Here is a 24,141-nt window from a genome sequence, read left to right as displayed (position 1 = left end):
TTTCCGTTTGAACATTGATGAGGCCATTAGTTTCTTGTATATATTGTTTAACATTTGTCATTTCATGGCTATTTCTAACTGATTTATGTATAGTTTTTTTCTGATTGCAAAAATGTTGTATGGTAAGCTTTATTTCTTTGTCATCATTTTGTCTAGAGCTTGTATCTGATTACCAGTCATACCTCCCCTTTCGTTTCTTTTTTATGAATAATGACAACAGTTTGGTTTTAATGTTCATTTATGTATGAACATGTACATGTAACAATATAAAACAGTATATATACGTGTATAATCTCATTCCATCATTATATATATATAACTAATATTGGTCATTGTTGGTATATATTTATCTTCAAGTTAAACAATGTACTGTGAAAGAGCTATCTTCTAACAGATACTTAGTATTATGGTTATTGTGAAACCACTGATTCAAAGGACAAGTTTCACTTATTGGCAGCCAAGGTTAATTATGCCAAAAACAATTAAAGTTTTACCATAGTTATCTGTGGTATAATTTTCACAATTATTCAATGGTTTTGTTGTGTATGATTTTCGAAAAGAAAAATAAAGATGGCAAGACCTGAACGAGGCCGTCAGATTTTTTTAAGTGACATATGAACAACAGAGTCAGTGTAGGGCCACTAAGCTAAAATTTCCGCTTTGCACCAGCCAATATAAATGAATGCCTAGGGTGGGCATCGAACCCACATACACCAACTCTGTTGTCCCTATATTTTTAAATGAACAAAAAATTGTCAAGAACAAATTTAAAAATATGTATAAATGTGTTAAAATTTAATTATCAAATTATACATGAAAATATAGGTTGATTTTCGGTGATTCAGATGTCTACTTAAATTAAACAAGGGCTTCTGCGCTATCTTATCTTATAGTTGAATTTTAAATTAATAAACGATTTTAAATTCAAAATTATGTCACATTCTCTTATATTTTTAAGCATTATTTTTTTACATAATTGCTGTTAACAATCGTGTTTTCGTTGTAAAGATATCGTCAAATATCAGACGCTCTAGATAATGTTAGACTTTTAGCTCATTCACTGCGGCCCCTCGCCAAAAAGGTTCCATTGTGGCTCGCCGCTGATATTTTACGATATCATTGTGGAGAAAACCCGATAATACATTTAACCCGTTTTCAGTAACGTTGTGCACAGTTGCCCAAGAGTTATCGTGTTAATATGATTTTAAGTGCATTGTTAAAACAATTTTATTTTTACTATAATGCATGGAAAAAAAGTTATGTATTTCAAAAATATTTTAGAGGAAAATTTGAATATAATGTAATTAATTGGCTCTCATCAAATTGTAAATGCCCAGGTTTCATAAGTGTTTTTGTCTATATCTATTTGTTTCATCGGATTTCACTTACATTTTATGTCTAGATCTATTATACATGAAAATCACCAATGCGGAACAAGACAGTAATATACACCATATCACTAGCTCCCATCAATGCAATAACAAAGACTCATATAAAAAAATGGAAAGCATTTCCCCTAAAAAACTGAATTACTTCAATTCACAACATTTCTTGAATCTAGGCGAATTTTCATTGGTTTTGGCTGTATGTAGATTAGTTTTGTGTTGTTGGGTAACTGTCTCTTTGACATTTGTCCCATATCTGTTTTTAATCACTTTCTTTTAATCAGAAAAGTCAAAAATAGTTAATCGCAAGAACGACGTATGATCATGGTCTAAAGTTCAAAAGTAAACTTTTAAATAAATGAACTAATGAACAAATTAATAATTGTTTACAAAAGGTTTTCAGAGTTAAATTTCGTGCAACATGCATACCCTTATGGAATAAATTAGTTTAAAACGTAGGTTAATCATCTCTTGCAATTTACTTCAATACTTAAGGATTTCAAATCTTTTTAATTTATTGTTCTGTTTGCCCTTCTTGTAAACAAATGATACTCTATAAACAACATTATGAACATAATTAACCAAAAAAAAACAAAAAACGTAAAATATTTCTGTTTCCGTTTCGAGTTTCTGTCCCGTATTTCGTTTCCGCATTTTACAACACTCAAATTTAGAACTGTATGCAGTGAGGGGAAACAAGCTATCACTCTAATACTAACATTACGACCACGCCTTGGAAATCTATTTTGTGTTAACAGTAAGATTGATTTGGTGGTACTTGTTTTCAGAATAAAACCTAAGCGTGCAATACAATGAGTTAGAACATGTTCTTATGTTCTATCTACATGTATATATGTGTATGATAAGAATAATTGCACGGGTTTTACATAAACAATAAAAACGTTGGGCTATTGAAATGTATTAACACGTAATCGATCGTAAGCTACATGTATACTTGCAGTTTCAATTTTTATCAAGAATATTACAGATATAAAACATAGAGTATTCATTCTATTTTTTGCAATAATCATGATAATAAGTAATAAGGCATTAAAAATGGTTTATAAAGAACAACTACTCGATATAGATTGACAATACTAAGACCATTAATCAACAAAATGACGAGTTTCTATGATCTTCTATCGATATGCCTATCAAACACCAAATTACAAATTGTTTACAACACAGTACAGTTATGAAATGAATATACATGACGAATCCTAGAAATAGTTTCCACTGTAACTGTTTGCAGAATGTAAATTTAAAAAAAACGTGAATAAAATCCTAGATTGTAAATAATTACATGCGTGATATATAGTCTTTTTTTTTTTTTTATTTCAGATGTACCATGTTGGTGTCTCAATCTGTATTTTTAAAATAGTCATGTCAAACAAAACTTTGTTTGTCAAATGTTAAGAATAATTATTGTTTGCTTCTTTAATAAAAGGCAACCACAGTAATTAAGTTTTATGTATTTGCACAGATTCTTCTTTAACTATATGATCATGGCCATACTATACACTGTAAATTTATTCCGTATCCCCTACTACAAATGTATTGATTAATATCAAATCCACGGCATGCATGGGTTAAACTAGGAACAAGTCAACCCGAGTACTTGAAAGTTAGGATTGCTTTTTCTAAACTATAGCATACAGAATTTTGGTGTAAAAGTAAAGACGTCTGGTAATTAGCTGAGTTTAAAATAATCTGTCTGATTATATGACTTCTTGTGGACTGTTATCTAGTAAACCGAGACACTAAAAATATGGCTTCGCATGTCTATCTAGTATCAGAATTTGTAAATACTCATACATGTATAACATTTACATGTGATTGTCTTGATATACATTAAATGGATGTCATTGCACCATTAACACCTATTTATCATAACATAAACATACTACACAATACATGCACATAAATGTGTTAATTCAATTTATTATAAATGTTAAAAAATTTATGTAGTGAATCATTTCCGAGGGTGGTAAAGGGTTATTTTCGTGCAACGTTTTCGTCCTTTTTATTTCACGTGATTTCGTTTTTTGACGTTTTATTTCTCGTTTTCTCATGTTTGGTTCGATGGGCGTGCTTCGTGTTCCCCCTTGTTTATTTCCGTGTTTCGTTTCGGTGCTCTCAATGTCTCTTACATGTCCTGCATTTGAATAAAAGGTAAATCAGGACTAATTTAAAGTCAGTGTGGTCAATGAACTTGACATAAAGGATACTACTGATACTTTAAGGACTGCCCAATACCTTGATTTCTTTCTCAATATTGACAGATAGACGATTTCACACTAAAATCTATGACAAACGGGACAATTGTACCTTCCAAATTATCAATTTCCTACTCCTCAGCAGTGACATACCAGCTGCCCCTCATATTTATGCTATGCGCGTGCATGTTCACACTATACGGACTTCATATACAGGAGTGTGCTCCTTACAAACAACAAATGGAAGTTTTTAACAACCTTGACTGGCTATACAGCTCTTGCACAGTCGGCTTCTTAAGCAGGAACTGCCCCAACAAAGTTTTGAGGTGGAAAATTTCAAAATGACACTCCGTAAATTTTATGGACACCATCACGAATTGGTTGATTCGTTTTACAGACACAGACTTCGTAATTCTATTAAGCTGCTCTTGTGTACTGTCCTTTATTATATTAGTTATTAGTTGTTATTCTGTAGATTACATGTCGAAATGCACTATTATAATATTCATATATGTATTTCTCGGTCTTTGGTGATTTTTTTTTCTTCATTTGTTCTCTGTTCCCGTCATGTAATGTTGTCAGTTTAGCGGTAAACGTAACCTTTCCATAAAGCTCGGAGGTTTGGCTAGTCACATATAAACAATTGAAACCCACCATTTTTTTCTTAAAATGTCATGTACCAAGTCAGGAATGTGGCAGTTTTTATCTAATAGTTCTTTTCTATGAATGGTGCATTGTTGTTTGTTTATTGTTGCACTTCCGTGTTCTGTAAAGTTTTATTTCGTTGTTTCCTTCTCTTATACATTGTAGTTGATGTGTTTCCCTTAGTTTTAGTTTGTAACCTGGATTTGTTTCTCACGATCGATTTTTGACTTTTGAACATGCAGCGGTATAGACTAGTACTTCTATAATACCTTCTTAAACTTTTGTAATCTAAACGAAATTGAAGCCAAGAATATTGTTACCATTCTACTTTATAAATTTTATTATATATGTATGGTATGTAATAAGGTCTATCAAAAAGCTATGAATAATATTTTTTTCCAAATTAGATGCAAGAAGCAGACGCTAAAAGGTGACCGCAAGGTCTTCATTTTTTTTAATACTGAGGGCTGCACGATCTCCACAAACGGCCGAGTAAAAACTTCTGCATGGTACTTTTTTCCTTAACATTTTCGATATTATTTTCCGTGTTTCGTTTTTTCCGATTTTTTTTCTTCAAAATTGCAGTCACTATTTGAAGGATGCTGAACTTTTATTAGTATACACTTTAGTGTTTGAGAATATATATCTGGCAGTGGAACATCTGTATACTGTAAAATTAATCAAACATATTAATTTATATATTATAGATTTAGTATTTTATTCAATCACGAGTTTTTTTTTGTTTTTTTTCGTCCAACGGTTTTGCGATTTTTATTTCACGTTTTTCCGTGTTCATTTACCCCCCCCCTCCTTTACCACCCTCACTTCCCATCCGATGAATGGATACTATACTTCCACCTTTAAGTTGCCGATGTCCCAATTTTTATATGTGAATTGCTGTGATTGATACGCATAAGCCAGTGATGAAACTGTGTACTGACATTTTTATCAAATGTTTTTCGATAATCTCTGATATTTATCCGTATGACATCGTAAAATTCAAAAAAGTTCGAATGATATCTATTCAGCATATTATCATTGCTTTCTCTCCCCTGACTTACTATATTCCCCAGATATACGTGTACAAATGTAAATAAACCTGAATGAACATTATATTTACCTTAATTCGATTCAATACGTTTAAACGATCTAATAAATGACCTTCGAGTTATTTATGACAAGGATGTTTACATATAAATGGAAATTAGTATGTACTGTATGCTAGCATTATCAGTGAGTATTATTTTAGTCCACTGTAATATTGATATTAATTTTGTATTGTAAATGTTGTTTGCAGGAGATTTGCAGCAAACATATATCATCTACATGTATATACACAAAACATAGATAAAATTTCATTAAGATTATGCATTGGCTTTTGTAAAAGCTATTTGAATATTGTATTGTTTATTTTTGTATATATATGTTACATTTGTCACAGATTTTGTTTTTGATTTATATGACAATACAAGTATTTGATTTGTAAAAGCGGACTGGAATAATTTAGCTTTGCTTAATGTCCACAACAGGTTTCTTCAGATTTGCAGCCACTATTTGAAGGATGCTGAACTTTTTAGTATACACTTTTTACAATGTTTGAGGATATATATATATATATATGCATAGTCTGTCTGGAAGACGAACATCTGTATTCTATGAAATTAATCAGACATATTAATTTACATATTATAGATTTAGTATTTTATTCAATCAGGAGTTTTCTCTTTTTTTTTATTAGCTGTTTACGTTCAATTTGGTAAACACTTGTTGATTTTATGTATTTAGAAACTAGATACACATATATAAAGTATAATGTGAGGGCGTTACCCCGATAAGTGGTATAATTTATCTGGTGTACATTTAACATAATGCCTGATGGAGAATGATAATTTTCATAATTTAGGAGCTAGGGTAATTTCGTTCTTTCGGTGATTCAGGGGCGGATCCAGCCATTTCAAAAAGGGGGAGGTTCCAGCTATATGCTCCCATTCAAATGCATTAATCGGCCAAAAAAAGGGGGGTTCCAACCCCCAGAACCCCCCCCCCCCTGATTTGACCATAATATGTTATTGAAAGGCATTATAAATGCAGGGTATCCAATCTCATTTAACGACATTTTGGTATAAATAATTTGGAATACGATCAAAAACGTGACTCATTGTTTTAAAATGTGTCACGTTTACACGATGTATTTTAGTCTTTCAAACCTAGTATAGTCTACTTTGATATAGAAAATATGATATTTTTGTAATATTGATGGAATCATGACGTTTTATCGATTTATCACAATTAATCTTGTCCGTAGATATATGTAAAAATAGCATCTGGGTTTTACCTTGAGATATTTATAGGGGCGAAAGTAATTTATGCTTATCTATAAATATCTCTTCCGTTGTCCCAAGAATAATAAAAATAGAAAACAGGAAGTCACGAGTGATAGCTTTGGTGTACATATTTAACTAACTGAAATGATGATATGAAGCACAATCTTTGCTGCACGATGTAAATTTAAGTAAAAGACGTGCACGTTGTCAAAAATTTCTAAAACAAGATATATAATATATAGAATAATATATAGAATATAAACATCTAGCTTCAAATACCATTTGACATGTATTATTTATAATCACGTGTATATAAATAAACAATATAGGGTCATAGTCAGAAAAAAATCCACTTCATTGTATGAGGCTGAGAAACTGTTGAAGGATCTTGAAGGGAGTGGCGGATCCTGAAATTTTCATAAAAAGGGGGAAAAGGGGGGGGGGGGGGGGGGGGGGACTGCCCTAAGCATTTATTTCGTATAATGATTTGAGAGCATGGTTTTTTCTGAACTCTATAGGCATTCCAAAATGATCAATGTGCTTATTTTGGCTAGAAGATCTATATATAACATATTATGTGCGACATGACATAATTATAGATACACTGACGTACTTTTAGTGTTGTAATATATGTACATGTTGTTTAAAAAAAAAATTCTTTACGACAAAATAGAGGTCAAGTTCAATATTAACGATTTTCAATTTCACTGTTCAGGAGTTATAGGGATATTGGACGATTGACACATTGTGATTTATTCTTGATAGTGCTTTAACTCATGAACCGTTGAACCAAACCATTTTAAATTTTAATAAGTTGTTACTAATAACAAAATGGGGGTCAAGTTCGAAATTTATGTCACTTTTACCGTTCGAAGTTATAATGGTCCGGGAAAATGCCGGGACACAAATAAATGTAAAAAAAATCCGGTTTGCTGTCACTCTGAAATCCTCTTGTTTTTAATATAGAATAGGAAACGGAAACGGAAACGGGGAAAATAGTAAAGTTGTCTCATACTAGTAAATACATTCACGAAGACCTAGCTTCAGAAATGGTATTAACGCATTATATTATAAGCAAATAAAAGGATACGAATATTCGCATTTGTTATTGAGGGATCATAGTTCAGTATTGACAATAAACTGAAACCAACTCGCGTATCCTTATTGTATCGATCAAAAATCATTTAAAAAGAAATCAGATATATTCCTCGAAAATGAGAAAACATTCATGTAGCAATTTTGCTAACATATACCATAAACAGACCATAAACTTAATTCTGGTCACTTATGCAGTTTCTATGCATTTAAATTTTTCGTTCATAGAAATAGAGAAAATTACACAAATCAGAAACGGATTTAAGTTTCACTCAGATTTGATCTTTTACAAAAATTAATCACCCAATTTTATTACAGTTCTCTACAAATAATTTTTGGTATGTTCGGCCAATTTAAAGTCAATATTTGAGTCAATAAGATGTGTAAAAATCTCTCTTCCGGTACAGTTCCTTAATACGGCGTCTCATACTCTCTATAAAAGAGGGACGAAAGATACCAAAGGGACAGTCAAACTCATAAATCTAAAACAAACTGACAACGCCATGGCTAAAAATAAAAAAGACAAACAGAAAAACAATAGTACACACGACACAACATAGAAAACTAAAGAATAAACAACACGAACCCCACCAAAAACTAGGGGTGATCTCAGGTGCTCCGGAAGGGTAAGCAGATCCTGCTCCACATGTGGCACCCGTCGTGTTGCTTAAGTGATTACAAATCCGGTAAATAGTCTAATTCGGTAGGTCATATTCATATAAGCCTTCTGAACTATAGTTGTGGAAATCTGTGCCACTCATCAGAAATTACCATGCACTCTTAAATCGCCAAGTTGAAGATTTTGCAGTGGTGGATCTCTTCGATTGAGTTTCTGTCAATGGTTTTCAGACATGTTCGATATAGGGTTCAGGTCTGGAGAAGGCCACAAAGTAGTGTCAATGGCTATTGTTAGTTGTACTAGGTTACAATCCTTGCTCTGTGTGGGGTAGCGTTGTCGTCCATGTACAAGGGTCTCAACGGAAGTGGTTGATTGTCAAAACGGAGGACTGCAATATATCTCCCGAACCTTGGTCTATCATTTACAGTTTCTATGACGTTGTAAAAATCTTACACTGACAGTGTGTTTAACATTGAAATGGTTACCTATGCCGCTATAGTACTCCTGCCGGCATCTGATATTCCAATTGAATGCCAATGTTTAGCCACAGATAACCTACGCCTCACACTATTACATAATAACTTTTTTGGTCGTATACTAGTATTGGTATCATGCACGTTGTCGTCGTCGTCGTCGTCAGTGTCGTCCGAAGTCGATGATTTCCAGATAATAACTTTAGTATAAGTAAACAGAAATCATTTAAATTTTAACACAAGTTTTATAACAACTTAAGGAAGGTTGTGATAGATTTTGTGGGTTTTGGTCTACAGGTTAGGAATTAAGGGCCAAAAAGGGACACAAATAAGCATTTTGGTTTTCGCACAATTACTTTAGTATAAGCATAGAAGTATTATAATACTTCCATGGTATAAGGAAATAGAAATCTATGAAATTTTAACACAAGGTTATGACAACTAAAGGAAGATTGGGATTGATTTTTGGAGTTTTGGTCCCAACAGTTTAGAAATTAGGGGCTAATAGGGTCCAAAATTAATCTTTGTTTGATTTGATCAAAAAATGTATTATTGGAGTTCTTTGATATGCCGAATCTTATCGTGTATTTAGATTGTTAATTTTTGGTCCTGTTTTCAAATTGGTCTGCATAAAGGTCTAAAGGGTCCAAAATTAAACTAAGTTCGATTTTAACAAAAATTGAATTCTTGGGATTTTTGATAACGTGCCCAGTTTTCAAGTTGGTCCAAATCGGAGTCCAAAATTAAACTTAGTTTGATTTCAACAAATTAAAAATAAATATGTTGGGTTCTTTGATATGCTAAATTTATCCATGTTTTTAGATTTTTGATATTTGGGCCCCTGTATCAAATTGGTCCACATTGAGTTCTAAAGGGTCCAAAATAGAACTTTATTTGATTTCATTATAAATTGAATTCTGGTGGTTTCTTTGATATGCAGAATCTAACCATGTACATTTGTGGATATTCGATATTTGGGCCCCTTTGTCAAACTGTTCCACATTGAGCTCTAAAGGGTCAAAATTGAACTTTATTTGATTTCATTCAAAATTGAATTATTGGGGTTCTTTGGACCGAATAAGGTAAATGTCTATTTTTATTTAAAAGTTATTAGACCACATTCATTCTGTGTCAGAAACCTATTCTGTGTCAACTATTTAATCATAACCCAAATTCAGAGCTGTATCAAGCTTAAATGTTGTGTCCATACTTGCCCCAACTGTTCAGGGTTCGACTTCTTCGGTTGTATCAAGTTGCGCCCTGTGGAGCATCTGGGTTCGCAATAGTTGCCAGTAATATATAGGTTGTGATTTACTTGTGGTCGACTGTATATATCTGATTTTTTTTAAAGCAGATACTAATATCAAACTTGTCAAACAATCTCATTTGATATCCGACTGCAATTGAATTCTTAGCCTCGCACATTCGAGGCGAGCATATTGCGATTCCATTGATTCAATATTTTACCTACTGTACCAATACTTAAAACTTGACAACAACAAAAACAAACAATTTATGATCATTATGCAATTGATAATAGACCATTTAGTTGACACATGTAGATTATTGCTTAACATCCAGTTGCAACTATCTTCAAACTGAATGATAAAACACTGTGAAGTACTAGTGATATGGCTTTTGTATAAGAACGACACATTAAGTATTTGTATTCACATATAAGCTGTCAATGTTATATTGCTTGTGAATGTGGTGGTTATTGTTATTTTTGCAATGGCTTATCTGTGTTTTTAAACTATATAAAGTAATCATTTTTTGTAAACCACGGACATGCACGACAACTAAAGCTACTCTATGCAATACTAACTCTTCCTTATTTGTAGGGTTTGATATTCGATCAAACAACATGCAGTAGCTTTAACATAACTGAATACGACAAAAGATGTCCACACATATCTGAATGGAAAGTAATTGCAGCAATACGATGTGCAGAACCGTCTAAATACTATTGTCTTTGGGATGATTACCAGAAAGAGTATCGTGAGTCCTGTCGAGACGAGCCGACTCTGTGGCCTTTAGGTAATAATTTTATATTCATAAACCATCCCTAAAATAGCATACACAGCGATTTGTAACAGACGATAAACATAATATATAAGCATATTAAATGTTAACTAGCAGTCACTGTAAACATACACAATTCTCGAAAATAACATTTATTTGTAGTAAGGAGTACACTTTTATTTCATATTTGCCGACAATGAAAGCATATTCATTTTATGGCTTTTTTTCACCTGTTTATGTTGCCTTGTGTCGTCTTGTCATCGGCGTCGCCAACATTTCGGTTGAATTTGTGGTTTACGTATTCATTATATATATCAGCATCTTTACAAACCCTTTGTGGATTGTAACGAAACATCGAAAGAAGCTCCTTCATGATCAAGAGAAATTATTATACAGTACAGTTGTTACACAATTAACATTACTATTAACAGAAGCATCTTAAAACCTTCAAATAATTTTATTACACTTGAACAGAAAATTTGTTTCTACAGCTACTGAACCACTCAAGTTTCCCGTTTTTCCGTTTTCGCTCCGTTTTTCATTCGTTCCGTTTGCGTGTTTCGTTCATTCCGTTTACGTGTCATTCATTCCATTCATTTCGTTCATTCCATTCCGTGTTCCATTCCGTGTTCCATTTCGTTTATACACGACATATCATGATAACAAGCGTGTTATTCGGTAAATTGTGAAGCTAATCATTTCGTTTTAGAACGTTTACAGCGTGTGTGAACGATTATATCATTCTAAAACGAAAGGTAATTGGATTCGTTTCACAGATAAATTTCGTATTTTATAATCTCATCATCACATGTATTTTTCTTTATTAAAAAAAAACGATAATCACCACATGATGGTCACTGGTTCAGGTCTGAATAGACCGTGTTTTTTAATTAATTGATGTGAAATTTTGTTAAAACTTTTTTGTTCGCAATATAGTCATTAAAAACTTGTTGAGACATGGAAATATTATATTTTACTTTCATGCTGAGATTAAATGTATTCACAGGTTCATTATTTATTTTTTGTAAAAAGGATGTTTAAGAATATCCCTATATTAAAGTGTACTCTACACATGGCTTACTGGATATACCGAGTTGCAAATATCTACATGTAACTAATTTACAATAAAACGAATGTAGAAAATTGTAGTACGGTAGTTTGTAAATAGTCTTCTTTCTATTTTAAATGATTAAAAGTAAATGCTGAATAAAATGTATCTACGATTGCTTAAAACATAGTGACAATATTTCAGTAAGTCTGTGTTTCATTTAATTTGATTTAACAAGCTAGATTTATATAATTTTTTTAATACAGCTACTTAGTATTATAGGAAAATATTTTTTTTTATTTGCATATCATAAATACAATGAAATATCATGCATATAAAACATGTATATGAAGCCTTGTGTTTAAGTTAAGTGGACTATTGACAATAATATATTTCTGTAAAGCTAAAAAGACATGTTATTGCAACAGATGTGTATTAATTAAAGTGGTGACAACGTTTTCGAGGATTTCATACATTTTTTAATCAATCCAAATAACCAGCGGGCGTACTCTGCAGGACACATCTTTTGAAAACTTGACAGACATTTCACACTTAGATTAGTTGTTTAACAGATAATTATTTTACTGCCAATCATTAAATGGAACTTTTATTTTTGTTATTTTTAGCAAATGAGACTAATAATGTAATGGCCTGACCATTAAGTATAACCGACGATTGGGCTCAAGGAGAAAAGACTATCAGGTGCTGATACTTTAATTATGAACCAATCTGACATATGGTAAAAAGCTGAAAAACAAATAAAATACAATTTTACAATGTGTTCAATTAATGTTATTATAACGAAATGTCAAAGGTAATTGATAGCACAGTCCGTTGAATGCGAAAAAATGTTGTACTTTCAAGGACAGATAAATTCCAGGTATTTCGCGGAGAAAAGGTTCAATCATACGAAAGGCAATTTGAAGGCTTCAAAAACAATGTTGTCAAGTTAACTCACTCTGTGGTTAGCCACGAATTGTGTCCTAGATGACGTTTGTCTTTGAAAAGTTCTCCAGAACTGGTATGACCTTGCAATGTTCCGTTTGAGAGAGGGAAAGGTAGCGACGGTACGATGTTTTAACGTTAAAGATGAATAATCCTCCTAGGTTGGAACACATAAATAGATTAAGAATATAATCAAACGAACTATATAAATTACGGAACGGTGTAACAGAATACTCCCCGTCTGATGTCTATCTGATATCACTTTTCCATAAATTTTTCGAATATGTATACAAGATTTACACAAATGAATTAATCCCAATATAAATTGAATATATACAGGTGAAATGTCCACTATTTCGTGTGAGAAATATCAGATCTCAACGATTTTTCACTATAAAGGTTCCTAATAAGTACGTTCCACGTGAAACTGGGTAGGCACAGTTTTTTGTCCTTTAGAAGAAGGGTGTCTCGGACGACATTGTTGTGTTCTGTAGAATGTTCTATTACTGCTGTATCGATAATGGGAACTGTTTTCTCCAACGTAGTTAGACGGCGATGACGATCGAAGATAGATCGAAGTATAACAAGAGTTAGTAGTTGGTTGTCTTCCGATTTGGCGATATGACACATCTTTGTGAGTATCAGACGAAATTAGGCGTTTCGTCATAACGTCCAATCCTGCAGATCTAGTCGCTCTATCTGTAGAGTGGCGTCCTCTATGTTTGATTTTGTCGTAGTAATGTCCAAGAAAAGGTGTTACTCTGTGACGATGTCCAGATAAGACTACTGGTTCCTTTTCACTTATATTCAAGTCAGATTTGACAATACTGCTTCCTCCTCGTAGTAGACGTTGCTCATGCAATGGCAGATTGAGATTGGCAAGAGGTCCTTCTTTCGGAATAGGTTTGTGAATGCTATTGATTTCCTCTCCATGAACTTTAGGTTCTGTTGATTTCGGATTGAAACTTTCTTTATCTATAGATTTTTCTATAGAAGTCACAGATTTTGCTTTTAGTGACGCGAGTGATGTCCCTTTAGATGAATTTGTGCGTTTACCAGGCTTGGTACTAGGTCCTGTACATTCAAGGGATTGCATTGAATGCGATTTAGCGACCTTGGCATTCGAATGAAGGTTTGTGTCGTTATACTGAACAACAATTGGATTCTTGTCCTTGACGGCTATTTCCGGTCTTGAGGCAAGACGTTGTTCTGATTCCGTGATTGAAACGTTAGTTATCTTTGTGTTGACTTGAATAGGAGAAGTTTGCTTGTCAATGTATGTATTTCCAATTATGACCCAACCAAGTCTCAACTTTTGGGCAAATGGAGTTCGGGATGGTCCTAGGCGTTGTTCAAGGACGTGGTGTGCCTCTATAAGGTCCCTTCCAATAAGGAGAAGAATTTGACAACGTTCCTCTATTGGTGGAATGTTTCCTCTGAGTTCTTTCAGATGAGGATGATGCATTGCAACTTCAGGAGTAGGAATTTCGTCTCGATGATTGGGAATATTTTTACATTCAATTAATGTAGGCAGATCAAATTGTACGTCACTATGTACAGATTTTATGACGAAATCTTTTCCTCTTTTCCCGGAAGTAGCTACTCTGCCGGAGCATGTCGTAAGAGAGTAGTTTTCAGGTTTCTCCCGAACGTTAAACAGACTGAAGAATTCAGGCGAGGCAAGAGACCGGTTGCTTTGGTCGTCAATAATGGCGTACATCCTGATAATTTTGTTTGTCTTGTCCTTGTGGTACACGTCCACAGGTAATATCTTGGCACAAGATTTCTCGCTCTTATGATCTTTGTAGATCTCTGTGCAGATCGAACTTACAGAGGTTAACTTTGTTTCAGCTGACTCTGTCTGCTCCCCGCCGTAGGCTTGTCTGGGTGAGCTAAACTGGGAACTTTCAGATTGTTGTGGTCTAGTGATGTGAAGTGCTGTGGTATGTCGTTCACTTCCACACTCGTTACAACTGATACTTGCGTTGCAGTCCCGACTTCTGTGTGTGGTTGACTCACAACACTTGTAGCACACATTGTTTTGTCTTAACAGTTCCTTGCGTTCCTCGATTGGTTTGGCTCGGAATGCTCGGCATTCATTCAAGGTATGCTTTGTCTTGTGTAGGATACACAGATTTTGTTGTTGACTGCTGTCTTCAGTTTGCTGTTCAACAGCCGTCTTATGGACGTTGACTTTAGAGTACGTCTGAGGTGTGAACCTTGGCGTAGAGTCTTTTGTATTTGGTGTTACTTTTGATCCAAAGATGAACCCAGGATCGTTCTTAATTTTGCTCATTTCCCTGATGAAGGCAGAGAATTCTGTGAATGGCGGAAAGGCAACTTCATATTTGGACTTGTATCTTGAAGCCCTTGTTATCCACTTTTCTTGGAGTCCGTATGGTAGTTTTTCCACAATAGGATTTATACCGGACGAAGAATCGAAATAAGCAAGCAAACATCCCAGCTTGGGATTTTCCTTGTGATATTCGATTTCTGATAGAATATCAGACAAGTCATAAAGACGTGCGTTATCTTTGTTCGTCAAGGTAGGAAAATTGACGAGTTTACTCGTGATAGAGGCTTCCAACATTTCTGGAGCACCATACCGCTCGTCAAGCCTCTTCCATAATCTTTGTATACCTATGGTAGGATTATTAGCGTTCGACGCTCTTATGCTAATGGCGTGTTTAGCAGACTCTGGACCGAGCCACTTGATCAGTAAATCGATCTGTTCTGAGTCAGAGACTTGTAACTCATCAGTCACGTTCTTGAAGCTTGCTTTCCAAGTATGAAAGGACTCTGCCCGATCGTTAAAGCTTGTTAATCGGGAGAAAAGCAAGTCCTTGCGTAAAAGGAATCTAGTTATCTCTGATGTAAGGTTGATTTGTTGCTGGTGTGAAACAGGGATCTCTTCTATAAAGTCTTGTTTTGTGCGTAAGACAGGGATCACTTCTTTAACACCCTGTTTTTGATGTTCAGTAGGGCTCTCATCTGAAAGGCCTAGTTTTTGTATGCCGGTTACTAATCCCAGATCTGGGATAAAGGTAACTTCCGGTGACTTATTATTGGAAGGCAAGACAGCAGATGTCTGTGACAGCAAGTTGGGTGCCACGGATGGCACGAACGCTGGTGCGTCGTGACTCAGCTCGATCTTAACAGGAATTTGTCTTTTCCTTTGAGGTTCTGTTACTTCCTTTACAACAGTTGATTCAGGAAGTTTACTGACGAAATCTTGCACGCGCTGGAGCGGGTCTTCCGTTTCGTCAGGGAGATCGCTAACTGCTTGGCTGCCGTCGTCTTCCAGGATACGAGCCTCGGCTTCTGCGGCTGCAGCTTCTCTTTTTGCTTCGAGAATGTTCATAGCGGCCTTAAGTTCGGCTTTTTCTCGGACCGCACGTGCGGCTTCCTGTTCCATTTGAGTTTTCATGCGAACGGCCTCCTGTTCTTTTTTAGCTTTGATGTGCTCTTCCTCCTGTTCAATTCGAGCTTTTCTATGTGCGGCCTCTTGTTCCGCTTCGGCTTTTCTATAAGCGGCCTCTTGTTTTGCACGGATAGCTTCTTGTTCCATTTTGGCCTTGATTTCTGTTTGTCTATATAGGGTCTCTTCCTGTAAAACGGCCTCCTGCTTAAGGAGGGCAGCTTCTTGCTCGGCAAAGGCTATCTTTGATCTAGCGGACTCTGCCTTGGCACGCTTTCTCCTAGCTAGGCTCGACATGTCGGAGGCGTGTGAGCTCCCACTGTGCGAGCTTTTCTTGCCCTTAGATGTCCTCGTTTTTGTTGATTTAGCCTTTGTCAAGGTAAGGCGATGTTCGTGCAAAGCTTCAATTGCCAGGTCAACTTTAGACATTCGGATATCCGTTGATAATTTGCAGGTATCAATGTCTTGAAGGCTGTCTAATGTTTTTGTACTTTTGAGAAATTGCAAGTACTCGTCTGTGAGCCTGCGATAATTAGTACAGGCTTGTACAATTTTATCTTGTGCTGTTAACAATTGCTGGAGGTCGTTAGGAGCCTTGGTTGTTTCTAATAATCTAGATTCTAGGTTTGACCATAGGGCCTCTAAGTCGTTATAGAACTTGTCACGTTTTTCTATAAAGGCTCCCTGTCCCCTTTCGGTAAGTTCACGTACTCGCCTAGTCTCGGCGCTTTCACCTAAGTTTGTTGTTTCAGACGGATTTTGTTCTGGTTCTTCAGTGACATCTCCCTCGGGGGACTGAACTTCTTCTTGTTGTTCCTTGTGACTGAGATCCATGATGTAAATCAACTATTTGTAGGCAGTGTTAGTTCAACGTTGTTGGTATGCTGCCTAGGACGCACAAGCTGTGTTGCGTAGTGTCAAGGTAACAGCTACGAACGATGCTCCGTTGTATTTCCTGTTCAGGAGATGTGTAGACAAGTTGTTGTCAATTTACTGTACGTCAAGGGATGACGCGTACATGCAGGGCTCAACAGGTAGGTTGCTGTGTAGCTGTGGAGTGGCGTTATCTGTGAGACACAACAGGCAAGTTGTAGACTTTTTACTGTAATGGCCTGACCATTAAGTATAACCGACGATTGGGCTCAAGGAGAAAAGACTATCAGGTGCTGATACTTTAATTATGAACCAATCTGACATATGGTAAAAAGCTGAAAAACAAATAAAATACAATTTTACAATGTGTTCAATTAATGTTATTATAACGAAATGTCAAAGGTAATTGATAGCACAGTCCGTTGAATGCGAAAAAATGTTGTACTTTCAAGGACAGATAAATTCCAGGTATTTCGCGGAGAAAAGGTTCAATCATACGAAAGGCAATTTGAAGGCTTCAAAAACAATGTTGTCAAGTTAACTCACTCTGTGGTTAGCCACGAATTGTGTCCTAGATGACGTTTGTCTTTGAAAAGTTCTCCAGAACTGGTATGACCTTGCAATGTTCCGTTTGAGAGAGGGAAAGGTAGCGACGGTACGATGTTTTAACGTTAAAGATGAATAATCCTCCTAGGTTGGAACACATAAATAGATTAAGAATATAATCAAACGAACTATATAAATTACGGAACGGTGTAACAGAATAAATAAAGATATTTATATATTTACATTGATCTTAATTTTTTTTGGTGTTTAAAATTTGTTCGGAAATATAATTCAGTATTTTTATTTCCTTTATTTGAAATGTTTACGCTTTCAGCTAATCTAACAATGACAGTGTAGTTATAACGTGATACCTATTAAGAGAATGATAAACGAAAAAAACAGTCACAGGAAAAAAGTCCCGGAAAAAAGGTCACAAAGTCCCTAGAAAATAAAGTCACTGGAAAAAAGCCACAAGAAAATAATCACAGGGATCTGACAATGCGGTATGGGCTTTTCGCACAGTCGAAGACCGTACGGTGACCTTTATATATAAATTTGTTAAAATTTCTGTGTCATTTGATCTCTTGTGGAGAGTTATTGCATTGCAATCATACCACATCTTCTTTTTTTAATTATGTGTTGTGCAAAAAAAACAACACAAAACCATTACAAGTTGTCGATTTATTCATTGACAGTTGCTTTTTCAGTTAGTGAAACCGTTAATAAAAACAGTCACGTACTTTGACGTTTAAAATTAATTTGAATAAGCATAGCATACTTAGAATAGGTTAAAAAGAGGGACAAAAGATAGCAGATATCAGAGGGACATTCAAACTCACAAATCGAAAATAAACTGACATAGTCATGGATAATAAAGAAATAGATAAACAGACAAAAAATAGTTCACAGAACACAACATAGGAAACAAGGACTGAGCACTGACACAAACCCCACCAAAAACTTGGGTGATCTCAAGTGTTCCGGAAGGGAAAGCATATCCTGTTCCACATGCGGCACCCGTTGTGTTCTCATATTACCCATAATACCAATTTGATTTGATAGCTTTGTTTTAATTTCTGTTTCAGACGCGAATTATTCAGTTTTTGGTTAAAATGCACACCATTGATTTTTTTTACAAAAATGTTTTTGAGGAGAATAAAATTATTAACCCGTACGCATAAATTCTTAAAACATAGGAAACATATAGACAATAACTGTTTAGTGTCTTAAAATATCAGCTGTATGTGTACGAGGCTAAGACACCGGTGTAATGCGAGCTATAGCGAGCTAAAACCCCTGTTTCGAGCCGAGTACAAATACAGCTTAACATTTAATGACACTAAACAGTTATTGTCTTTATCCTGCATTTAATTCTGTATTTTGTTCGTGTTTTGAAAGACACAAAACTTCACATTTTTTTTGCATTTATTTTCGATTTGAAATCCCTTGCGTCCCGCATAGTAATATCAAAATCACAAATTCAGCTGAAGACGGGTTGAAAAAAAAAGAATCTCGAATGGTCAACAATTATACATCGCTTAAGGTAAATTATTGTTTATTTAATAACAACTAATTTCAGATCTAGATCTAGGTGAGGGCGTGCAAATATTATAATTTCACCGAGGGGAGTAAAACGAAACACACTGCAATATTTGTTTATGCCAAAAAAAAACAAAAAAAAAAAAACCGATACCTCCTGCTTTTAATTTAATCCTTTACAAGTTACAACATTGTATAGTAATGCAAGAATATAAGGATGTAGGAGTGTACCATCTTTCAATGTATTTTGTCCTTCTGTATATACTACGTTACAGTAAAGGATTTTTTTTTATCGTAGGCGAATATTATTCTCTCAAAATGTATGCCCTCAAAATATTTCTTTATTGTTCAGTAGCTGTCAAAATTTTTATTCTATTTTGATGAACACATTTTAGTATTGTATTTTTTCGTTATAACTACTTTTTCGTCCGGAATATAAGTGAAATACTTGCCACTGTACGTTTGTACGTTAAGAAAACGTAACAAAATACGCTAAAAATCAATTCACAAAGCTGTCATACATTATAAAATAAAAAGAATATATGCTAATTTGTTGCTATTATAAGTATTTTTTCGAAGTTATATGTTTTAATATCAATTTTGAATAAGTACCTGTGTGTCGTAAGTATAACGGTGTCGTTCAATTTTTATTCAGTAGGGGTTACGGGGTTGGCACCAACTTTTTTTTTACGATCAATGCCTTTGAATGTGGTGATATGATTGGAACTTCAATTTATCCTGAGTTGGAACCCACTTTTTAAAAAAATGCTGGATCCGCCCATGAATATTTTCTAATTTCATCATAGATACTTGTATATAATAAGACTATCCTTGAATTAGCCTGGATTTCCAACTTAACATGACGTAAAATTGAGAATGGAAATGAGGAATGTGTCAAAGAGACAACAACCCGACTATAAAGAGTCGAAAACAGCCGAAAGCCACCAAAAGGTCTCCAACAAATAGAGAAAATCCCTCACCCGGAGACGTACTTAAGTTTGCCTCTAAACAAAAATATGTACTAGTTCAGTGACCTTGGACATCAAGCTTAATCCGAAAATTATAAATAAACATATTAAAATTTAGGTAATAATAAGTTTGCTATAACAATTTTGCCAACGATTAAATCTATGTGAAACAAGTGTACAACAATTAGCAAATTTCTGATTTATTACTAAACTAAATCGTAAATCATCGAAGATAAACGTGATTAAACTGTTACAGTATCAACTTTACTAAATACTATTTCTAGGCATATCAATAAATACTAAAATACTATATATAGCCGATAGCCCAGCAATACTGGTGGACCCCATATTTTATTAATATAAATATAATAGATATATATATACACAATATACATGAAGCATAAGTATCAATGCACTATAAATGAACTTTCATAAGGAATTCTTTAGAAAAAACGAGTAAATTGTGTTCAAAAATATGGGCTCTGTCATAAACGATCCCGCCGGCCAGGAAAAACCAACAAAAACGAGTTACCTCGGTTCAAACTCCATTTAAACTGCAGTCAAAAGACTACATTTTAAATAAAGTGGAAAATTTTGGAAACCTGTGTCCAAACCCAAATGCTCGGAAGACCGTCTCGAGAGGTACACTTGGACTGTGTATAACTGAATAAATATACTATATGGAATACATAATAAATCAAGTAACTTTATAAATCCCTACTAAATACAAATTAGAATAACAATTCAATTGAAAATGAAATTTATTTCACTGTTGTCCAATCTGATGCTTGGCTAGAAGTGACCAACAAGGGAAAATATTCCCGCTAAATATCAGTATCACGTGATACATGTATGTATATACGTGTACATTAGAAGTACCCGTATCAATAGTATTCACTAGTACCGTTATTACAATAATTTCCCACTATACTATCGAACCGTTGGAAATTATAATTATCACGATTTTATTTTGACTGTTCAAACAACAGAAAAGTTCCCAATTGTGAAATAGATAACGACTTATTTTTCAACCCAGATGTGAAACTTCAAAGAGTGAAGGTGTGATAGACAGATGCTAAAAATCAACATGTAAATTATATGGACGAGTAATAAAAAGGTGTTACATGTATGAAGTTATTCTGGAAACTGTTATCAATTAGGGAGATTCCGATCAAAGCTTTGTATTTGCAATCTTCGAAGAACGCAAAAAAAAGGCAAAAATAAAGAGTGATATTATAAATGTAAAAGTTCAAAAAGTTTATTTTAACATATTTCTATTTCCAAGCCAATGGTCACTTACTCACATTTATTTATTTATTTATTAAACTGTGAAGACAATCAGGTTCTTAATGCTGTTGGTAAATTTATTAAAGTGAATATGAGCTAGTAATTGTATTGTAACTGTAATGTAAAAAAATGTTTGTATCTATGTATCTATGCAAATCAATATTCTTTTTCCTTATTCATGTATGCTCTGTATGCCCCATGTGAGCCCTTAATTGGAAATAAAATATGTTCTGTTCTGTTCTGTTCTGTTCTGTTCTGTTCATTTAACATAAAAACAAATATGTTTTAAATATTTCTTAAGAATATATTGTTTTTAATATTTGGTCTTTATTCTACTTTTCAAGACATTTCCAATATTTGCATATATAATTATATATTATTTTATTTTATATTCAAGGCAGTTTTATTTCTTTTTCAAAAATTGTGTTGAGTCATTTAGGTAAACAGAAAACACAATATAATAAATGATTCATTTTTTCACTGAATAGTCTTGCTACATTATGTAAGTGAGTGTAATTCGTCCTGAACATTCATGATATATGTGCCACTGGACTTCAAGAAACGAACAACCAATCATTACTAGCTAGTGTTTGCACTTGAATAAAAAATAAAAACAAATACACTGTACATGCATATGCTAGCGGACTATGCGTGCACTTACAGATAAATTGTCTGACTTTGAAAGTACTAGGTTATTTTGAAAAAGGTTAAATATACGGATCATACGCTAATGTAAAAGACGGGAAATGATTACACTAAAGTCATCGAAAAAAATGTTTTCCCTCCGTGAAACGAAATAAGAATATTTCTTATCTATTTTTTGGAAAAACTTAATGGGCGTTAGTTTTTAAATAATTTACAAACACGAATAGGGTCGTTCATTTCTTTAATAAAGAAAACTATGCAAATCGTTTGACGTGGATAACGAAAAAGATTGACACACACACACATGTTTTGAAAGCATAATATAATATATTCTATTTATTTTAACCAGGAATAGCGACTGCCTCTAAATTATGTTTCTGAGATACTCCTTAAATTTTTCACGTCTTTTACGATGTACATCTCACTAACTTATATGAAAATAAGTAGAAAAAAATGACAACTTTAATAATAAATATGAATAATAAAATAAAGAATGTTTCCATCCTATTTTTTTAAGAAGAGAAGGTATTTTGATATTTAAATTGATCTTGTTTGCCTTTCATAATTGTTTTTGTTTTTATTTTATTATTTATCTATTCATTTCAGAGCTATCATTTTTATTTTAAATGAAATATCGAAGTAATGTAATGAATTATATTCATAAATAAACAATGAGTAGTACAATATACCGATTAACTTTGGTATATTTATTCGTTTCATTTGGAAATTTGAAAACTAGCATAATCGCCAAACAACCAATCAGGTGAAATAGTATCGTTTCTGAACGAAACAATGTTTGTTTACACGGAATATATTGATCGTTTCGTTCGTTTCGTTCACACGCGACTTTGAGCGGAAAAACACGAGTTGACTTTAATAAACGAAATGAGTGGAGATACATGATTCTGACTGATTTAACTCGTTCGTTCTCATTTCATTCCATTCGCGTGTTCGTTCCGTGTTCGTTCCGTGTAAGAGGGAACGTTGAGTGGTTTAGTAGCTGTATTAAGAACAAGATAATTGCTGAATATCCAATTGCACTGCAAAAGACAACACCTTTATTAATTTACATTCGTAATATCATAATTATATTTCGAATTTTATATTTTGTCTCGTTCATAAATGTGCATGTACGTGATGTAGGTACAAAGTGTGTTTTAAGAGGAAACCCTGACAGTGAAGAATGTGTTTCTGCACGCTTTCAGCCTTTTGTATTAAGTACCGACGGAAACAGTGATTGTATATATAGGAAGTCCTTATGTGAGGGTAAAGGGCTGCTCATTCATCACAATGGGTCCAGCAAAGACAACCGTAAATGTCGTTGTGACATTGATTGTGGCTATTCATTCGTTTCATCACCAGAAGATAATTCATTTTGCATTCCATTTCAAGAAGACTGTTCGTGCCTTAAAAACACGTCTGACGAGTCTTTCATTCATTTTACAGGTAATCGTTTAATAAGAGTAAATAGGTTTTATAAACACTGTTTGTTTAACTCAGAAATAGTGCTTTTAAACTTTGGCATTACACAAAGCGTATACAAATAAAAATAAGGCGATTTGGTATGATTGCCAATGCGACAACTAGCCACCAAAGTTCAAATGAAGTTTATTAAAAAAAATTGTAAGCTCCCGTGTGGTCTTCAACATTGCGAAAATCCAATTCTATATATATGGTAAGCCACACGAACCCCACCAAGAACTAGGGGTGATCTCAGGAATAGTAAGCAGATCCTGCTCAACATGTGGTACCCATCGTATTGCTCATGTTATACCAAATACGGTAAATAGTCTAATTCGGTAGGTCACATTCATAAAAAAGAAAGGGGATTATAGTTACGATGTAAAGAAAATATCTGATATAATCTGTGAAACGGTTATTCCGTAACAGTAATCAAACTCGTGATGGCGTCCGTAAAATTTACAAAGGGATGATTTCAACTTCATCATTTGGAACTCTTGGTTTAATAGCTTCCTTGTGAGAAGCAACCCTGTATCAAGAAAATCATGATAGGAAATACAAGCACGGGAATATCGTATCAATTTTGAGTTAATGCCCAGTATGTAAGTGCTGCTGAAATGTTGCTACTTAGA

At 34.0% G+C, this 24,141-nt stretch overlaps 1 protein-coding gene and 1 long non-coding RNA gene across 2 annotated transcripts; one reads left to right on the top strand and one right to left on the bottom strand.

Annotated features, from left to right (window-relative positions):
* The first annotated feature begins 5,344 nt into the window (after window positions 1-5,344).
* LOC143043473 (uncharacterized) lies at window positions 5,345-23,494 on the top strand. The gene is made up of 3 exons (XR_012968415.1): window positions 5,345-5,479; window positions 10,599-10,794; window positions 23,192-23,494. It is a non-coding gene; the product is annotated as an uncharacterized LOC143043473 (long non-coding RNA).
* Window positions 12,765-17,822, bottom strand: LOC143042412 (uncharacterized). Its single transcript, XM_076214700.1, has 2 exons — window positions 17,610-17,822; window positions 12,765-17,398 (listed from the first exon to the last, which is right to left on the bottom strand). The coding sequence occupies exon 2, from the start codon at window positions 17,022-17,024 to the stop codon at window positions 13,176-13,178; it is 3,849 nt and encodes a 1,282-aa protein (XP_076070815.1). The 5' UTR covers window positions 17,025-17,398; window positions 17,610-17,822; the 3' UTR covers window positions 12,765-13,175.
* Window positions 23,495-24,141: the final 647 nt, after the last annotated feature.

The sequence above is a fragment of the Mytilus galloprovincialis genome, chromosome 8 (assembly GCF_965363235.1).
Source record: "Mytilus galloprovincialis chromosome 8, xbMytGall1.hap1.1, whole genome shotgun sequence".
Taxonomy (NCBI): domain Eukaryota; kingdom Metazoa; phylum Mollusca; class Bivalvia; order Mytilida; family Mytilidae; genus Mytilus; species Mytilus galloprovincialis.
This window is presented reverse-complemented; position numbering and strand designations above follow the sequence as displayed.